The 16,363-nt window shown below is 57.8% G+C and overlaps 2 protein-coding genes across 2 annotated transcripts in view; one reads left to right on the top strand and one right to left on the bottom strand.

The window, feature by feature from the left end:
- Positions 1-1,323: 1,323 nt before the first annotated feature.
- CCDC92B (coiled-coil domain containing 92B) lies at positions 1,324-10,799 on the bottom strand. The gene is made up of 4 exons (XM_048325030.1): positions 10,737-10,799; positions 5,785-5,938; positions 3,631-3,678; positions 1,324-2,006 (listed from the first exon to the last, which is right to left on the bottom strand). Exons 1-4 carry the CDS (start codon positions 10,779-10,781, stop codon positions 1,324-1,326), a joined length of 930 nt encoding a protein of 309 aa, XP_048180987.1. The 5' UTR covers positions 10,782-10,799.
- Positions 10,800-13,562: 2,763 nt separating this feature from the next.
- The window catches only part of RAP1GAP2 (RAP1 GTPase activating protein 2), a 58,653-nt gene continuing 55,852 nt past the window's right edge, over positions 13,563-16,363 (top strand). The window contains exon 1 of the mRNA XM_048324331.1: positions 13,563-13,618. The gene's annotated coding sequence lies outside the window, so the exon portion shown is untranslated. The remainder of the gene's footprint in view (positions 13,619-16,363) is intronic.

The following is a 16,363-nucleotide window of genomic DNA, read 5'->3' as shown; positions in this document are numbered from 1 at the left end:
TGAATTGGAAGAAAATAGGGTCTGATCTCACCCTGCAGCTCCCTCCTGCCCACGCAAGCCACGGAGGCAGCAAGGGTCCTGTGGGAGGCTGCTGCCCACCAGCCTGGCAGGCACTGGCTGCAGGCAGGGGCCGAGTCCCGGCTGGGCCACCCAGGGCTGGCAGCCCACATGCCAGGGTGAAACCGGCCCCTTGGCTTGCCCTGAGCAGCACAGGTCCGGCAGCACTGGAGCAGAGAGACCTTCGCCCTGCCTGGCCGCCAGAGCCCTCCCCTAATGGTGTCCTCTCCTAATGGTGTTTCACAACACCCAGGGAGTGGATTTTAAAGCTGACAGTTTGGTTGGAAATGGGCCAAGGCTGCCCCAGTGGGGCGAAGGCAGCTGTGTATGGCTGCTGTGCTGGGAAGGACGGGAGGTGATGGGGGAGGACCGGGGGGCTGCTCAGCCCTCAGCAGCAAACCCAGACCTGGCTGTGGATGTGACTGAGAACCAAAATGCTGGTGCCGAGGAGAGCCCTGTGCAGGGGGCACAGGGTGCTGCCCTGCTCCAGCAGCACATGGAGCCCGGCTGCAGCGGCCGAGGAGCCACAAGGTGTCCAGCAGGACTGCCAATCTCGGCTCTTGTCCAGCTGCCTTGTCTGAGTCCTGCGTGCAAACGTGACGAGGGGGAAATTCGTGTTGGAGACAGCCAAACCACTGCACAGGGGAGAGTGGGATAGGGCCTGGCCAGCACAGCAGCACTGTCCTTGTGGAAGGGGATCCCTCCGTCACCCACAGGATCGACCTTGTTCAGCTGCCTGTGTTCTGGAGAACCTTCCTGGTGATGTCCTGGGCCCTCTCCAGTGCCCGGTGCTGGTGATGGCCAGGGCTGAAGGCCTGGCTGAGCTCATCCCGCGGTGCCAAGCCCTGTGCTGCACAGCCTGCTGCTGCTGCACACCCACCTCCCAACACCCCGGGCCAGGGAAAGCAACCCGGCGCCCACTTTGAGGGCCACAGCAGCAGGAAAATCTCATTCCAGAAATGCTTCTTCTTTCCTTCTTTCTTTCCTTGGAAGCTCCGGACAGGCGCTCAGACGTGTCCCCTTCACAGCCCGGGTGCTGGATGCTCCCCTGTCCCGCAGCATTGCCGGCAACATCCCTGGCTCAAACCTTTCGGGCAGAGGGGTCCTCCCTGGCTGCCGGTGGGTGGGAGGTGCGTGCAGGGCTCCACTTTCGGTTGCCTCTTCCCCTCCAAGGGGATGGGGGAAAGAACCTCGGCCGGGGCCCGCCCCGGTGCCGCCGGGCTCAGGCCTTTCCGGCCGGTTCGGGCCGTGCCGTCCCCTCGCCGCCTACTCCTGGGCCCGGGGGGCACCGTGGGCACCGTGGGCACCGTGGGCACCGTGGGCACCGGACCCCTGCCTCTTGCTGGGCTCGCCCTTGGCCGACCTGGCCCTGGCCGCGGGCTCCTGCGGGGGCTGCCGGGGGGGCCTCTGCCCCCGGGGGCCCGCGGCGGCCGCGGCCGAGGCTCGGGGCGGCCCGGGGGGCTCCGGCGGCGGGCGCTGCGGGCCGTGCGGCCGCGCCGTGTACAGGAACAGCGCGGGGTCGGGCATGGCGTCGTGCTCCTCCTGCGCGGGGTCCCTGGGCCGGCCGCCGTCCCCGGGCGGGCGCCGGGCGGGCGCCCTGTGCCCGCGGCGCCGGGGCCGGCCCTCGGCCGGGGGCTGCTCGGGGGGCGGCCGCCCGCCTGCCCGGGGGCCCGGCAGCCGCTGGGCCGTGGCGTGCAGCTGCAGGGAGAGGTAGGCGGCCGCCTCCGTCTGCTTCTGCAGCTCGGTGTCGAGGATGGTGACGCGGTGGCTCCGACGCTTCAGCTCCTCCAAGAACCGGCGCTCCTTGCTGCGGAGGCTGGACCGCAGCGCAGCCACCAGAGTCTCCTTGTGCTGCAGCTCCTTGCGCAGCTCTAGGTTGTCCTTCTCCTTCTCCTGCAGCTGGGCCTCCATCGCCCGGCACTTCTCCTCCAGCTCGCGGTCCAGGACATCTGTGGGTCAAGGCACAGAGGGGTCAGGAGGGGGAGCAGGGGCTCAGCCCCACTGCTCCTGGCAGGTCCCCACGCGCTCCCAACGTGGACGTGGCTGCTGACCACTCCATGGTGCCAGCATGTCCCAGCAGTGCCATTGAGGCTGCTCGGGTGCTCCTTGAAGCTGGGATCCAAAACTGCCTGTGAGCTGCCCCAGCATGGGCTCACTGCCAGCGCGGGCACAGGAACCCCGGCACAGGCTGCCGGCTCGGTGCCATGTGTAACACCCAAATGCAGGGTGAAAGCAAAAGGCAGTTTCAGTGGAGGATGTTGTTGCCATGGAACCTACTGCCTCTACCTTGCTGCAGCTTAAAAATTTCCCTAGGTAACTAGTTTTTCACCCTGTAAGTGACTTTGAATGTGTGCAGAGGGTGTGGGGGAGCACATGGGCTGGGAGAGAAAAGGAAATGGTGCAGGGGAGCCATCAGCCCAGCTTTGGATGGACTTTTGGCATCAAGCCCCGGGACTCCAAAGCCTGGTTAGTGAGGACGGAGATGCTAATCCAAGATTATGGAGGAACTGGGCTGCGCTCAGCAGGGAAGGAGCTTCCATCCTGGGAGGGGGGAGCGGGTTCTGGGGAACACTATCCTGGGGCAGGATGGCCAGGCAGCTCAGGGAATTCGCAGCTTGGAGTTCTGGAGCCAAGCCTGGTGGGCAGCAGGAGGGCTGGGCTGGGGTCAGGAGTCCAGCCTGCTCCGGCACCCAGCCCTTGGCAGGGTGCAGGCTGGCACCTGCCTGCGCTCCCTGGCCTGCCCAGGCCTGCTCCCATCCTCTGCAATAATCTGCTTTTTATGATGTGATTGGCAGCCACTTACAGCCTCAGCTCCTCAGTGTTTCTGCAGCTTTATAATGAGGTCTTAGGGAGGCAGTTGCAGGCACTAATTATTGCATGAGTGGCATCAGAAGAGCAATCATTTGATGGCATCGTAAATGAGGTGCTGCCCCATAAACGTGGCAAAGTGATTGTGCAGCTCTAAAAGGCTGAAGGATGGGCAGGCACCATGGATGAGACTCGTTGCCCTGTGGCTGGTGACGCCCCGATGGCACCTGGTGCGTTGGGCACCAGGCCCTCTGCCAGCAAAGCCCCCTGGTGCAGAGAAGGGACCCCTGGCTCCATGGGAGGGGCTGGGAGTTCGAAATTCCCGGGAACCAGCCATGGCACTGCGTGAGGGTGCCAAGGGTGAGGACCCCGCTGGCCCCAGTGAGAGCAGCCCGCACCCACCCTGGGACCGGCTGCCCTGGCACTGAGCACACAGCACAGCCTCGGGCTTGGTGCCAGGGACCGTGCCCAGGCAGCACCAGGGAGGAGTTTCAGCTTCATCTCCGGGACCGAGGAGGGAAAGGAGCCAGGCTGCTCACAGAGCATCCTCTGCCGGCCGCGGGGTTCCCGGGCATCACCAGCATTTATGCGCTGCCAGCAGGCTGTGCACGCTGCCTTCCCAGTGCTACCCGCAGGCCCACTGCCCCCTCAGGCAAGGCCCATGTCCCCTCCCTGCAGCCCTGATGGGCCGCCTCTGGCCGCAGGCTCTTGGGGTGGCCTCCGCACACGCTCCCCCTTATCTCGTGCCCAAAGCTGTGCTCTTACCTTGCTGGCGGGCCTCCAGCTCTTTCATTTCCAGGTCATGGGTGAGCTCTGGAAGAGAAATCCAACAGCACTGAGGAGGAGCATCCCACCCGTTCTGTGCTCCCCATGTCTTCCCCTGCTCCCTTTGGGGCACTGGACATCACTGTGGCTGCAGTGCTATCTCTGCCCAGCCCACATGGGAGTGTGGCCATCTCGGAGCACCAGCCACAGGCTGAGCTAAAAATAGGCAATTCTGGCAATTTATATGTTATTAAGCAGCCTCATGGCTCTGCCCCTCTGACAATGCCTTTCCTTTTTCTAAGAGAGTTGCTGAACCATTTTCAGTGCTTTAAACCAGGACAAAGAGCAGAGCAATGGATTGAAAATAGACCAAAGTGTAAGCTGCCACCCAAAGCATTTCATAATTTACTGCTCCAGGCTGATCGCTGCCTCTGCACGTGACGCAAGTGGGGACGGCCTCATCCCAGCACGATGTGCCTGCAGAAGGATGCTGCCCTGCTCCAGGGCAACATGGAGCTTCCAAATCTCAGGGGCTGCAGCACCTGCCTGCCTGCTCAGCCCCAACATGCTACCTCCTCTCTGCTGCTCTTTGGCTGCTCGCTGTCTAGCCCCAGGCTACAGCACCAGCTCACAAAGGGCAGCTCAGGGACCTTCTGGAGGTCACTTTACCCTGCACTCTTACAGACAGTCCCTTTTGAATTAATTATCACAGCCCACCCAACCACTGAGAGCCCTGAACAGAGGAAGAAAGTGGCAGCAGCAGCATTCAGCTGTTTGGGGGCTATTTTTTCACTGAAAATGAGTTCAAAGGGTTAATCTTTGCCCTACATTTTTGTTTTAATCTGCTTTCATGTTGACTCTAATCCTCATCACTGCCATCCTCCTGAAACTGAACGCTTGGCTCAGCCTGCTCTGCCTGTCTGTCTTGGAAAACAAATCTGCAGTGAGAAGGCAGAAGTACCTGAGAACGTAATGCAGTTTCTGGAAAGCGTTCAGCACTCCTGACTGGCCCGGTGGGAATCAATGGCCATTGTGCTATTTTTCTGAAGCTAAAATAATAGGTTTGGAGTCTCAGATATATTTCAAATGAAATCCAAAGCAGTTGCCTATTTCCAAAGACGACATCCTGCCGAGCAGGTGCAGGGATGATGCACAGTCTGGGGTCCCAGTTTCTGTGCTGGAGCCAGGGGGCTGGTGGGGATCTGCTTCAGTACCATCCCCATGATCCCTGAGGGGCAGCTGAGAACCATCTCTGTGGGGAGGAGAGCCTTTCCCACAGGGATACCTCAGAGAGACCAAGGGGATAGTGAAAAAGTCAGAAACAGCAGCGGCAGGGCAGTAGGCAAGGCTCCACAGGGCCACAGTGGGGAAAAACTGATTTATCGATGCCACTCTCCTGCAAACAGCCCCCCAGACAATGACATTCAAATGCCAGATAACGACATTCAAATGTCCTTAAATACCCAGGGGTTGCCCCCATCACTGCTGGCAGAACCACACACCTCACCCAGGAGGAAAGGACCCCTTTAGTCAGACAGGGCTGTCCTTGAGTCACACTGGAAAGGGGAGATCACTGATAACCACCTGTGCAATGGGCTCATTTCAAGCCCCTGAGGACAGACCCCCCAAGCTTGATTTAGGCAGGAGAACCCCACTGTCTTGCCTGTCTGAAGAGGCATAGATTAAACTGTTAAAACAATGAAACAGAACAGCAAAAGCTCAGAAGGGATGGGGGAAAATTGCCAATTTATCAGTGCAGACATTTCTTTGTTTCCCAGGAATCTGGGAGAATGAGAGGCTGGAAGACAAGGAGTAATTAGCTATGGCTGAATTATTGATGAGAGCAGCAGCACAAGTTGGAATGAGTTCAGTGGTGGCAGAAGGCTGGAGAACTGTCACTCCTGCAGGGATGGCTCGAGGGGACCGTGACACTGCTGCAGCGGGGCTGTGGGTGGGGGGCTGGCAGCTGGACACCCCACAGCCACAGGCACAGCCAGGCAGGGCCCCGAGCCTCGCGCTGCAGCCTGGCACTCGCCTCCTCTGCGTCCTGCCGAGCACCAGCATGAGCACCCTGGGGTGCCAGCAGGAGCTTTCCTGCCCAAGGTGCTCCGTGAGCGGTCAGCTCCCACGCGTTGTGGCCACCCCAATGCTCACCTGAGCAGTGCTTCTGCAAGCGGAGGATCTCCAGGTGCAGGTCATGGAGCAGCTCCATCTGCTCCTTCTTCAGGAAAGCGATGTGCCGCTGCACGCTCTGGATCTGGTGCTCCAGGGACACGGTCTCCATCGCAACCAAATTCACAGTCCAGGCCTGTGGGGAGTGGAGATGGCTGGTGATGAAACGTGCAGCAGTGCGCTGGATCTGCAAGCCCCAGCCCCGGAGCCCTTGTGAGGGGCAGAGCCTGTGATGCAGGGTGGTGCCTGCTCTCCTCGATGCTGTGGGAAAAGCAGCCCTGCTCAGCTGATCCCCAGGGAATGGCCTCAGCCCTCTCACCTTCCTTCCGGCCCCAGAGGCGCTGGCTCCTGTCCTGCCTGCTCAGACACTGCACAGGCAGAAAATCCTGCTGCATGAACCCTGGCAACGTAACATCCATGTCTGTTCTGAAATTGGCCCTAGGAAATATTTTATCACTGAGTAGGATGCATCTGGGACAGGATTGCTCCCCGTTGTCCCCAGGTGGGACGATTTTAGCTCTCACTTGACAAGCTCCACATTACACAGCAGCAACTGCAGCAAGCGATCCAGCACATGAAAAATACAATATGCTCTGTCTAACCCGATCAGCACTGCGTGGCAAGGAGAGTCATTTCGTCTTCCAGGAGAAGAAACATCTTCCCTGGTAATTTGCCTGGCAGACAAGAGCTGCTGGCAGGTTGTGCCAGGCAGCGGAGCTGGGCTGGGGGTCCATCACCACATCATCAATGGCCTCGGCAAAGCAGCTGCAAAAGCCACCCACCTGTACTGCACAGGGAGATAAAAATAACCCTGAAAGAACCCTTCATCCCAGGAAATACCATTTTGCGGTGTGTGGAATCTGTCCTCGCTCCCCACACACAGCCCAGAAGGAGGGAAGCTGCAGCAAATTGAGGTAACCTGGAAGTGTTGGGTGAGTGGCTGGACTCAATGACCTGAGAGGTTTTTCCAGCTGAAATGATTTTATGGGGAGATGTTGTGCCACAGGCCTGAGGGATGGAGTGCATCATCCTGTCCCCAGGCAGCTGCTTCCCATATCTGACTCCAGTTTTCTTTCTACAGAAACTGCAGAACCAAACAAGCTCTGTGGCTCACTGTTCTAGAACCCCTGGCATGGTCACATAGAGCATTTTGCAACTCCTGCAACCAGAATGCATTTAAGCTCAATCCCACAGTAAGGGGTCTTGGCAGTGCCCCAAGGTCAAAGCTTAGTTCCTGCCAAAGGCTCTGCGGGTTTGTGACGACTCTACAGTCAGGTCTCCATGTTCCTGTATTTGATGAGATGGGGGGTGCAAGCTAGCTGGGGACAGCTGAGCACCCAACCTGCTGGTAAAGAAATGATCCAAAGTGCATTCTCCTGTAGCTGTCCTTATGGAAGGTGTCAAACCCAGCTGTGCCAGGGGGCTGGGGCTGGCCTAGCCATCCTCCTTGGAGGGCCGTATGTCCTGGTGCCAGTGCAAGAGTTATAGGAGTTACCTGGCATCTGCCAGAGACCAGGAATGCAAACCACACCATGGGTACACCCTCCTGCCAGCCCTGGCCATGGTGGGCTGAGCTTCTTGATGGGAGTTGTGGTACCTCATCTCAGGAAACATCAGAAAGTAGGTTGGCCAAAGCTCAGGGGACACGTAGTGCTATTTTCAAGCACTTTGTTCCGTCTAGTTGAAACGTCTTTAGTAGAAATGGCTGCAAATTTTCCATTGAACTTTCCCTTCTCCCCTTAAGTGGGAAATAACTTCTTTTTTTACCAATGAAAATGTTTTCCTTCAAAAATAAATAGCTGATAGATATCAAGCTGCAAAGAAAGTCAAAGGAAAAAAATCTGGAATTGAGATCTATTTGTTGTCTCTGATTTGGAAGCAAAGAGCCTTCATAATTTACCTGTGTATGCGGGAAAAAAAGTCTGTCTCCAGAACTGCAATGGGAAATCCATAGTGGGTTTGAATCAGCTTCGCCTGTCCAACATGACTTTCATGTTTTCCCTTGAGAAACAGCTCTCAGCTTGTGGCAGGAACATCTGAGGGCCCACATCAGGGAGCGAGCACCTTGTTTTGTTTAGCCGTGAACCTCCCACCAGTACTAAGGGCACGGAGGGAGGCAAGGGCAGGACATGGGGGCAGGACACAAAGGCAGACAGGGGAACGACACAAGAGGCAAGCAGGGCAGGAGCTGCCTTCATTGGAAATGAGGACAGTGCTGGAAACAGTCGTGCTGTTGCCCAAGAACAATGATGGGAAGAGCTCTCTGGGGATTCCAGGGACCCGAGGCTGCTGCTGTTCACCATTTGCAGCTCCAAGGGTGATGAGAGATCCATGTTGTGCCCTCTGCAGGTCTCACAGCTCTGCCTCACAGGTGATGATGCAAGAGCCAAAGCTGTCAAGGAAGCTGCAATCTCATCCTGAGGCTTCGGTAGCATCAGTGTTGGAGTGTCCCTAACTTGACCAGAGGGCAGCAGATAAGCATTTGCGTCACCAAGGCAGTGTCCACTCCAAAGGGGTTCAGAACCAAACTCAACAGCTGGTATCTTTCTTCCAGGCTTCTGAAGGCAAGTGGGATTGCAGCAGCATCCTGAGCCTTTAGTTTGATGTGTGCCTTCTGTCATTTCACACAGCTCGATCCTTGGGCAGTGTTGGGAGTTAATAAGGATTAGCTGCTGCTGCTGGCTGGTTTAACACTTACAGGGTCACACAGCTCCCAGCTGGTAACACCAAAACTCCCTGTGCCGAGGGCTTCACAACACCCACAGTGAACCATGGCAGGAACTTTCACCCTGTGCCACAGACACGAGAGCCAAAGCTTGGTGACTGGGGCTGTCCTTCCTCCTGCCCGGCTGGGTGAGTGTGGCTCCCAAAAGGATGGTTGTACTGCAGCAAGTAGGGACGGGCTTGGGTGCCCCCACTCCGATCCCTCCCTTGCTGCTGTAGCTGTTACTTCTCCTTTCCAGACTAGTTCTAAGATGCCAAGGCAGCTGGTGGTGGAAGCTGTCACACTGACCATGTACTCTGTGATTTTGACGAGTTATGTGTGAGGTTACAACTCTAGAAAACAATGTCATTCATAATAAAAGCCAAGAGTAAGTGATAGTCCTCTTTGGTTTGAAGGATGCTCTGTGCCTTTGTGCTTCCGAGAGTTGTCCATGTGCACACACAGCAGCAAAGGAGGCAGCAATCGGCTGAGCAGTGTGGCTTGCCCCTGTTCAAAGGTGACACCTACAGCCTGAGCTGGCCCCTGCTCCCTGAAGAGCTCTGGCTGAACGGTTCTCTCCAGCTTGGGAGACTGGACATCCACGGGGCTTTCCTCCACCACTGAGAGCTTTCCAGGCACAGGGTTCCCTTGCTGATCCTCCCAGATTTTGAGCACAGAACTGATGAGGCAGCACTGGGCTCAGCCCCCTCCAATTCCCCACATGGAGTGACCATGGGCATGGTCTTGACTGCTGAGCCTTCCTGTGTGCCTGCCTCTAAACCACATTTTTTTCCGCACTCCTTGTCATTTAACTATGCAACCATGGCCTTCGGGACAAGCATATTGGGACTCCTCATCTCAGCTGCTTCTTTCAAAGTACTGTTGGAAAACCCCAGTGAGATTTACAATTTCATCCCAATTTATCAAATTCGTATTTCACAAACCAAAATGACTGAAGCAGCTTCTTGGAGCAGCTACAATGACCAGTTCAGTTGCAAGTCTACCAAGAGCTGATTTCCTTTGCATAGACAGATTGGTTGAGAATTTGCTTCCAGGGCAAAACTCTATTAAGTCTGCTGTTCAATGTAAATCAGAATCCCAAAACTTTGACCCAAGAAAAACCCTCCATCCCAGTGATGCACCTGAAAGGGAGATGCAGTATTGCATATCCACGTACCTCTGTACACACACCGTCACACTGTGGTCTGGCCCTTATCTGTGTGATTATTATTCCCTATAAATGGCAAATTAGCTGGGACTCAGAGGGTATGAGGTTTGCAGGAACAGGTCGATAATTTGTCCTGCTGTGGTTGCCAGCAGCCCCTTCTCCATCACATTAAAACATATGCAGGAATAAACACTGATACACATTAGAAATCCATAGTGCTTGGTATTTACAGCTCGAAGAATATAAAGATAAACTTTGCAGCCATGCCACTAAGCCAGTGTATCTTTAAATGTAGGGAAATCAGGCAGCAGGAAGCTCAGAAACTTGCAGAAGGTCACAGAGGCAGTGGCAATGCCAGGAATAGAAACCAGAGGTGAAATCCCGGCCTTGGAAAAGTCACTGGGAAACCTTCCCTGATCTCAGCAGAGGCAGAATTACACTTGGAGTGCTGTTTGCTATTCATTATCTGTCAGTATCTATTTACAGATAAAACCAATACAGATGTTGATTATACATTATTGTGTTTTCGCGCAATTCTCTGAGCACAACCGCCTGAGGAACAGCCCCAGTGAGGCTTGTCAGGGGGCTGCGGATGCTGAAGGCAAGGCCGTGCTTTCTCCTCCCGGCTCCGAGGGAATTCACTATGGATCCAGCTCTGCTCCGGGAGCGGAACCGGGCCCGTCACCGCCGCTCCGGGCCAGTCCTCCTCCCCGGCGGGGGAACCCGCGGTGCCGCTCGCAGGCCGGGGGCTCGGGAGCGACACTGCCCGGTCCCGGCGCCGAGCTCCGCAGCGGCCGGCGCGGGCGGCAGAGCCCGGCAGGGCTCGGCGGGGCAGGGGGACAGACCGTCGGCGGGATGGGCACCGGCGCTGCGGCGGGGGCAGCGACAGCGCCGGCGGGGTCACGTACCGGGAGAAGCAACTTCTAGAACCGGCACAGCGGGGCTGCGGGCAACTTCTGCGGGGCCGCCCCGCAGCCCGGGGACCCCGCCCGCCCCGCAGCCCGGCCCCACGGCCCCGGCCCCGCGCCGCCGGCCCGCCCCGCCCCGCGGCCGGTCCCTTACCTGGGGTGAGCGGCGGGGCCCCAAGGGGCGCCCGCTGGGCGTCATGGGGCGGCGGGGCCGGGGCCGGGGCCGGGGCCGGGGCCGCGCCGGCTCCCGCGCTGCCCGCGCTGCCTGCGGCGGCCCCGCCTCGCCCGGCCCGGCCCCGCCGCCCGTAAACAGGCGGCAACGTGACCGGAACTGGGGAGCTCCGCCGGGGCGGGCGGCGGCGGGCGCGGGGACAGACCCCCGCGCCGGGGACTCTGCCCCGGGGCCGGGCCGCGGCCAGCCGCTGCCGGGGTGGCCGCATCGGGGCCGGGGCGCCGCTCCCCGCGACCCTCGCTGAAGCGGGGGCTCAGCTCCCCGGGACTCTCGGGGTCCCGCTCCCCTGGACCTTCGGTGCGGCCGGGGCTCCGCTCCCCGGGGACCCTCGTGGTCTCGCTCTCCCTCCCCGGGGACTCTCGGGTCGCCGCTCCCCGCCGCTCCCCGCCGCTGTCCGCGGTGCTGAAGCCGCAGCCCCGGGCGGCCCGAGCGGGGGGCTCTGGGTCTGTGGGGGAAGCAGCAGCGCTGTGCTCCTGCGGGGGTTGCAGTGTCACCGCCGCTCGGGGGTTTGCGAGGCAAATGCGGGCCGGTACCGGCTGCAGCCCGGAAACCAGTGGGTCAAACCAGCAAAGCTGTGGTCAGAGAGACGGTGAGAAGAATTTGTTTATTCAAGTGCTTACTGATTTTTCATGCCTTTTGTTTGTGGTACCCAGACCAGCTGGGGCCCCTCGTTCAAGGATGACTCAATCCTTTGCGCCTCTGTTCCAGCAGGGAGGCTGGGATGCGGTGGCCTGTTCCATGCTGCACGGCAGTGACGGCACAGGAGAATGGTAGCGTCCTCCCCGTCAGCTGACAGTCTGCTGATTCCCGTTCCCTTAAACCCAAATGTGCCCAGAGAGTGCAGTGTTCTTGCTCTGATGCTCACCTGAATTGTGCTGCCGTCTTCACATTAAAACTGCTGCAATCCTGCATATCCCATTGTACAACCACCACACAGAGGAGTTGTAGGGGAGCCCACAGAGTACGGCTTGTGGTATCATTCTGCCATCCCACATCCTTCCCTCCCCTTGAATGCTTCCAGGCTCTGAGTGAGTGTCTGTGCTCCACAGATCCACCGAGGGTGTGCTGTGGCCGACAGACTTGCCCTGTGCCTGCAGCAAAGTGCATGCTCCAGGTGTGATACAGAAAGTTTGTGACATCTCTGCACAATAATGGCAAGGACTGGACCCTCACCTGATGCACAGTGGTGGGGTCCAGCCTGGCCTGTTGTTTCTGGTAGCAGAGGAAGGCCGGGCTTGGTGTTATGGCTCATCTATGCAGACTAAGTTTAGTTCACACAAAGGGAGAAATCATTAAACCAGAAGAAAAGATTGGCAGTGTGGTCTGAAGGTCTCTACATGCACACACAAGAAGTTCATTTGCAGTAAGTTATTCAGAGAGATCTGCTTGCAGCCCCAGCCAGTGCAACCGAGAGCTACAGGGCCTCCCAATACTCACCCAGTCATGCCAACTCCTGCGTGGGCCTCCTCTCAACTTGTGTTCTCTGAAAAATAAGTTCTTCTTGAAATGAGAAGTTAAGAGGTGACAGATGCCTGTGTGAAGGGGGAGCGTGCAGCCTTTCTTGTTCAGAGCAGCGCTGTCTCATGTGGAGCCCCTCTCACCCATTTGTGACCCTCAGGTCAACGCTTGCCAAGGTGTCACTTGTCCCTCTCAGGGCAGTGTGCCATGTCTGGGGTGTGTGGATGTTTTTAATGTCTCTCTGTGTCTTCCCCTAACTCGTGTGCTAACTTGAATAGCAGTGAGCTACAGATGGGAGGTGGGGGGAGGAGAGAGGGCGAACGTCTGAGTGCATCATGTTTCACAGGGTTTGTACAATTTTCATTGATTTTCCACTGGATAAAAGACAAGCCTGCAAACAGTCAAGGTCAGGCACTCAGGGACAGAGAGCTGCTCTGTAAATGAGGTCATCGCTCTGGGATGCAGCCTGCCGAGCGGGACAGCAGCAGAGCGCAGAGCATCCTCTGCACCCAGCATGGCACAGGAAAATGTCGGCTGCCTCCACAGCGATCGCCTGGCAACCTGGGCTCACTCTGGTGCACTCAGGCTGCTCATGTTTCACATCACCAGTTTCACAATTAACTGGTTTCACTGGCAGCTTTTCTGAGCAGGACATGACCTGGCAGTCCCTTTGCTGATGCTTCCAGCCACTGTGATGTCCTGCACTGCAATTATGCTGCAACTCTTCCCCACTCCCTGCTTGCTCTGAGAGACAGGAGCTGCATCTCAAACAAGTCTGAGATTGCAACATAATGAGGCAAAAATGGCAGGAGTACCAGTTCAGGAAGAATTGGGGGGTCCCTGCTGCCGGCTCAGATGCGTGACTGAGCTCCAGAGGCTCTTGGGCAGAGGCAGGCAGCTCCTTGCCTGTTATACCCCATTTGGGAGACATATCAGTGCCATGTGCCTCAGTTAGAGCGCTGGCAGCCCCTGCTCATGGTGACCCTGGCGTGCAGCGGGGTGGCAGTGGGGACAGCAGACATGGGGAGACCCACCAAGTGCCTCATCTCCGGGTTCTACTGCAGCAACGGGGCTTTTCCCCTGGTCCGAGGCTGGTGGAGATTGCGGGGGTGCGGGATGTGGAATGTGGGGATGTGAGGATGTAGGGGTGAAGCGTGCGGGATGGGGAGACGCGGGATGAGAGATGCGGACACTGCGGATGGGGCTGCGGGCGGCAGCTCTTCCGAGCGGGGCTGGGCTCCGGCGCTGCCGCTGCTGCTGCTCCGTGCCGGCACTGACCTCTAGTGGCACCGGCACCGGCACCGGCAGCGGCAGCGGCACCGGTGTGCGCAGCGGTACCGACTGCGGTAAGGATACCGGTACCGGCACCAGCACCGGCATAGGCAGCACCCGTGCGGCCGTGCGTGTCTGTGTGTGTGTATATGTGTGTGTGCTTTTGTATGTGTGTGTGTGCTTTTGTATGTGTGTGTATGTGTGCTTGTGTGTGTGCTTGTGTGTATATGTGTGTCTGGACAGGGGTGTGCTTTTGTGTGTGTGTGTGCTTTTGTGTGTGTGTGGGGTGTGTGTATGTATATGTGCTTGCGTGTGTGTTTGTGTGCACGTGTGAGTGTGTGTCTGGGTAGGGGGGGTGTGTGGGTGGCACTGGAGCACGGCCCTGCCAGGCTGCGTTCCCAGCCCTGCCAGGCGGCATTCCCGCTGTGGCCGAGCTGGACACGCCGCACCCGGTGCTGGGCGGGCGGGACGCGGCTGAGGGAGGGCTGGGCAGGGCCAGGGCCGTGCTGCCCTGCTGCGGGGGGAAGGTGTGCTGTGCACCATGGCCTCGTTCTGCCCTCAGAGGTCGCCGAGTCTCGCTCTGACGCTCAGGTCTGGTTGATCCCGTCTTAGCCGAGATCCCCGTCCCGGGAGGGCAGGTGAGGACATCCCACACCGTGCCACAGTCAGTGGGCAGAGACAGGCCCCGAGCAGCACCTGGGGCTGCATCTGCCCACGCATCCCTCCTTCCTGGGGCTGCCAGAGGAGTGAGGGATGGAGCCTCTGCCTGCAGGTCTGGATGTGGCCAAGGGTCTGTGCTCGGTAAGACCAGATCCCTTCAGTGGTGACAGATTCCTGGACCAAACAGCCGATTCCCAATGGGAGCTGCATCCCATGTGCACTGGAGTTAATCTGAATTCTGTGCCATTCCAGGGTGGCTACGGGAGTGCTTTGAGACCAGAGCTTTCCTCCCCCACCCCCGAGTTAACTATTAGGGGGATTTTTGCATTTAATTTTAAAATGAGTTTAACTTTGCCTCAGATATTATTTTTCAACCTAATTGTAGTGTATGTGTGTCTTCTAATTGCTTTGAAGAACCTAATAAGAAGCTCCTTAAAGTCTAAAGACTAAAAGCTGGAGGGTTTTAATAAATTTCACATTAGCTTAATATTTCCACTGGGATTGGAAAATATCTACTCATAGGGATATTTGTTTGAGCTAAGCAATGCAACTTGTTCCTCTGCATTAGTGTTTATGTGATATGTGAACAGTCCAATTTTTAATTTTTCTCATGGTTTTAAAACTTTTTTTCAATGAAAGTTGCTTTTTTTTTTTTAAATCTCCCAGGTCTGTAAAAATTGTTGTGCTGAAGCAGGAGTGGGTCAGCTCCTGGGCTCCAGGGGGAGGAGGCCGAGTTTTGGCCTCTTCCATGCCCCCTCCTTGGCCCCTCTCTCATCCCACAAGTCCATCCCATCACTGCTTCCCTGCCCGTGACCTCCTGCAGCAGGTGCAGGGGCTGGAGAGAAGCTAAGGCTGGGGTGAGTGCCAGTGAAGGGTCAGCCACGCTCTGCTCAGGGCAGTGTGAGTGGTGGGAGCAGCGGCACCAGCTCGGCTGTCCCCGTGAGCTCTCTGTCCTTTCACTGCGGCTGTCAGGCTCTGCGGAGCGGGGCCTCTCTGAGCCCGCCGCTGCCTGACCATCCAATACAATGTACCAGGGATTTCCTGGCCACCGTTTCAGCAGACACACCCAGCTGAGGGCCAAGCTGCTGGGCTGCCGTGGGGGGGATCCCATCTGCCAGCTGCCCACCTGGCACGTGGACAGGTTCTCTCTGGGCAGGTTGTTCTTTCCAGCCTTCAGCCCATAACTTGTAGGAGATGAGAGCTCCTCTGGAGGGCAGGTCACTGCCCAGATTTGGGAGATCCTTGTCTGAATTCCCCAGCCTCTCCAGCTAGCATGGCTAAGCAACCTCTGCTCCCCAGCTGCGAGGAAGCACCAAAGCCCTTCAGATGTGTTTGCACCCAACAACAGCAGGACTTCAGAATTACCAATAATAGGAATTTACTCGAGTAATTAATGCTATTTGCTTTTAAAAAGTTGTTGGATTGTGGATGCAGAACTTGGGTTTGCTGAGCTGTGAAATTAAGTTCTCAAAGATCAGAGAAGTGAGAATTTAGGGCCAGAACACCACTTTTTGAAAAGAGCTTTCAGTGTGGTCTAAAGCTCCTTGAAGTAACACCGGGCTGCACGTCTGGTTTGCTTCCTGTGCCCCCTGCAGTGCCCAGGGGCTCTGGGAGGGAAGCTCCGGCTCAGGCAGGTTTTACTGTGAATTTATAGGAGAACAGTTCTGCCAGGTGGGTTGGGTGGATGCTCTTAGAGCGAGCAAGGACCGTGACAGAACCGGGGGGGGGGGGGTGTCCAGCCCCCAGACTGTGCAGGTGTGGCCTCCACTTCACCTCTGTGCACTTGTGAGGGATTGGGTGAGTGGGGGCCTTGGGGGGGCCAGGATGTCAGGGCCCCGTTTCGGGGTTCCTTTCCCCCGGTGGCTGTTCCCGAGGCACTTTGGGATGCTCCCCGCGGACTCGCTCGAAGTGTTTAAAAGGCTGGAAAACGCGCATTTCCCCGGAGCCCGGGATGGGATCCAGCTGGTTGGTGGGAGACTCGGGGTCCGCGGAGGGGTACCGGGGGCGTTGTGTGCCCCTCGGGGCTGCCCCGGTGGGGGCATTGCATAACGCTTTACATAAGCGGGCAGAGCGGTGCGGCCCCCCCGCACCTGCCCGGGCCAGGCCCCCGCCGGGTCCCCCCGGGCGCCGGAGGGGGCGGGAGCGCAGAACCGGCGCAG

Source organism: Corvus hawaiiensis, chromosome 20, assembly GCF_020740725.1.
Source record: "Corvus hawaiiensis isolate bCorHaw1 chromosome 20, bCorHaw1.pri.cur, whole genome shotgun sequence".
Classification (NCBI taxonomy): Eukaryota; Metazoa; Chordata; class Aves; order Passeriformes; family Corvidae; genus Corvus; species Corvus hawaiiensis.
This window is presented reverse-complemented; position numbering and strand designations above follow the sequence as displayed.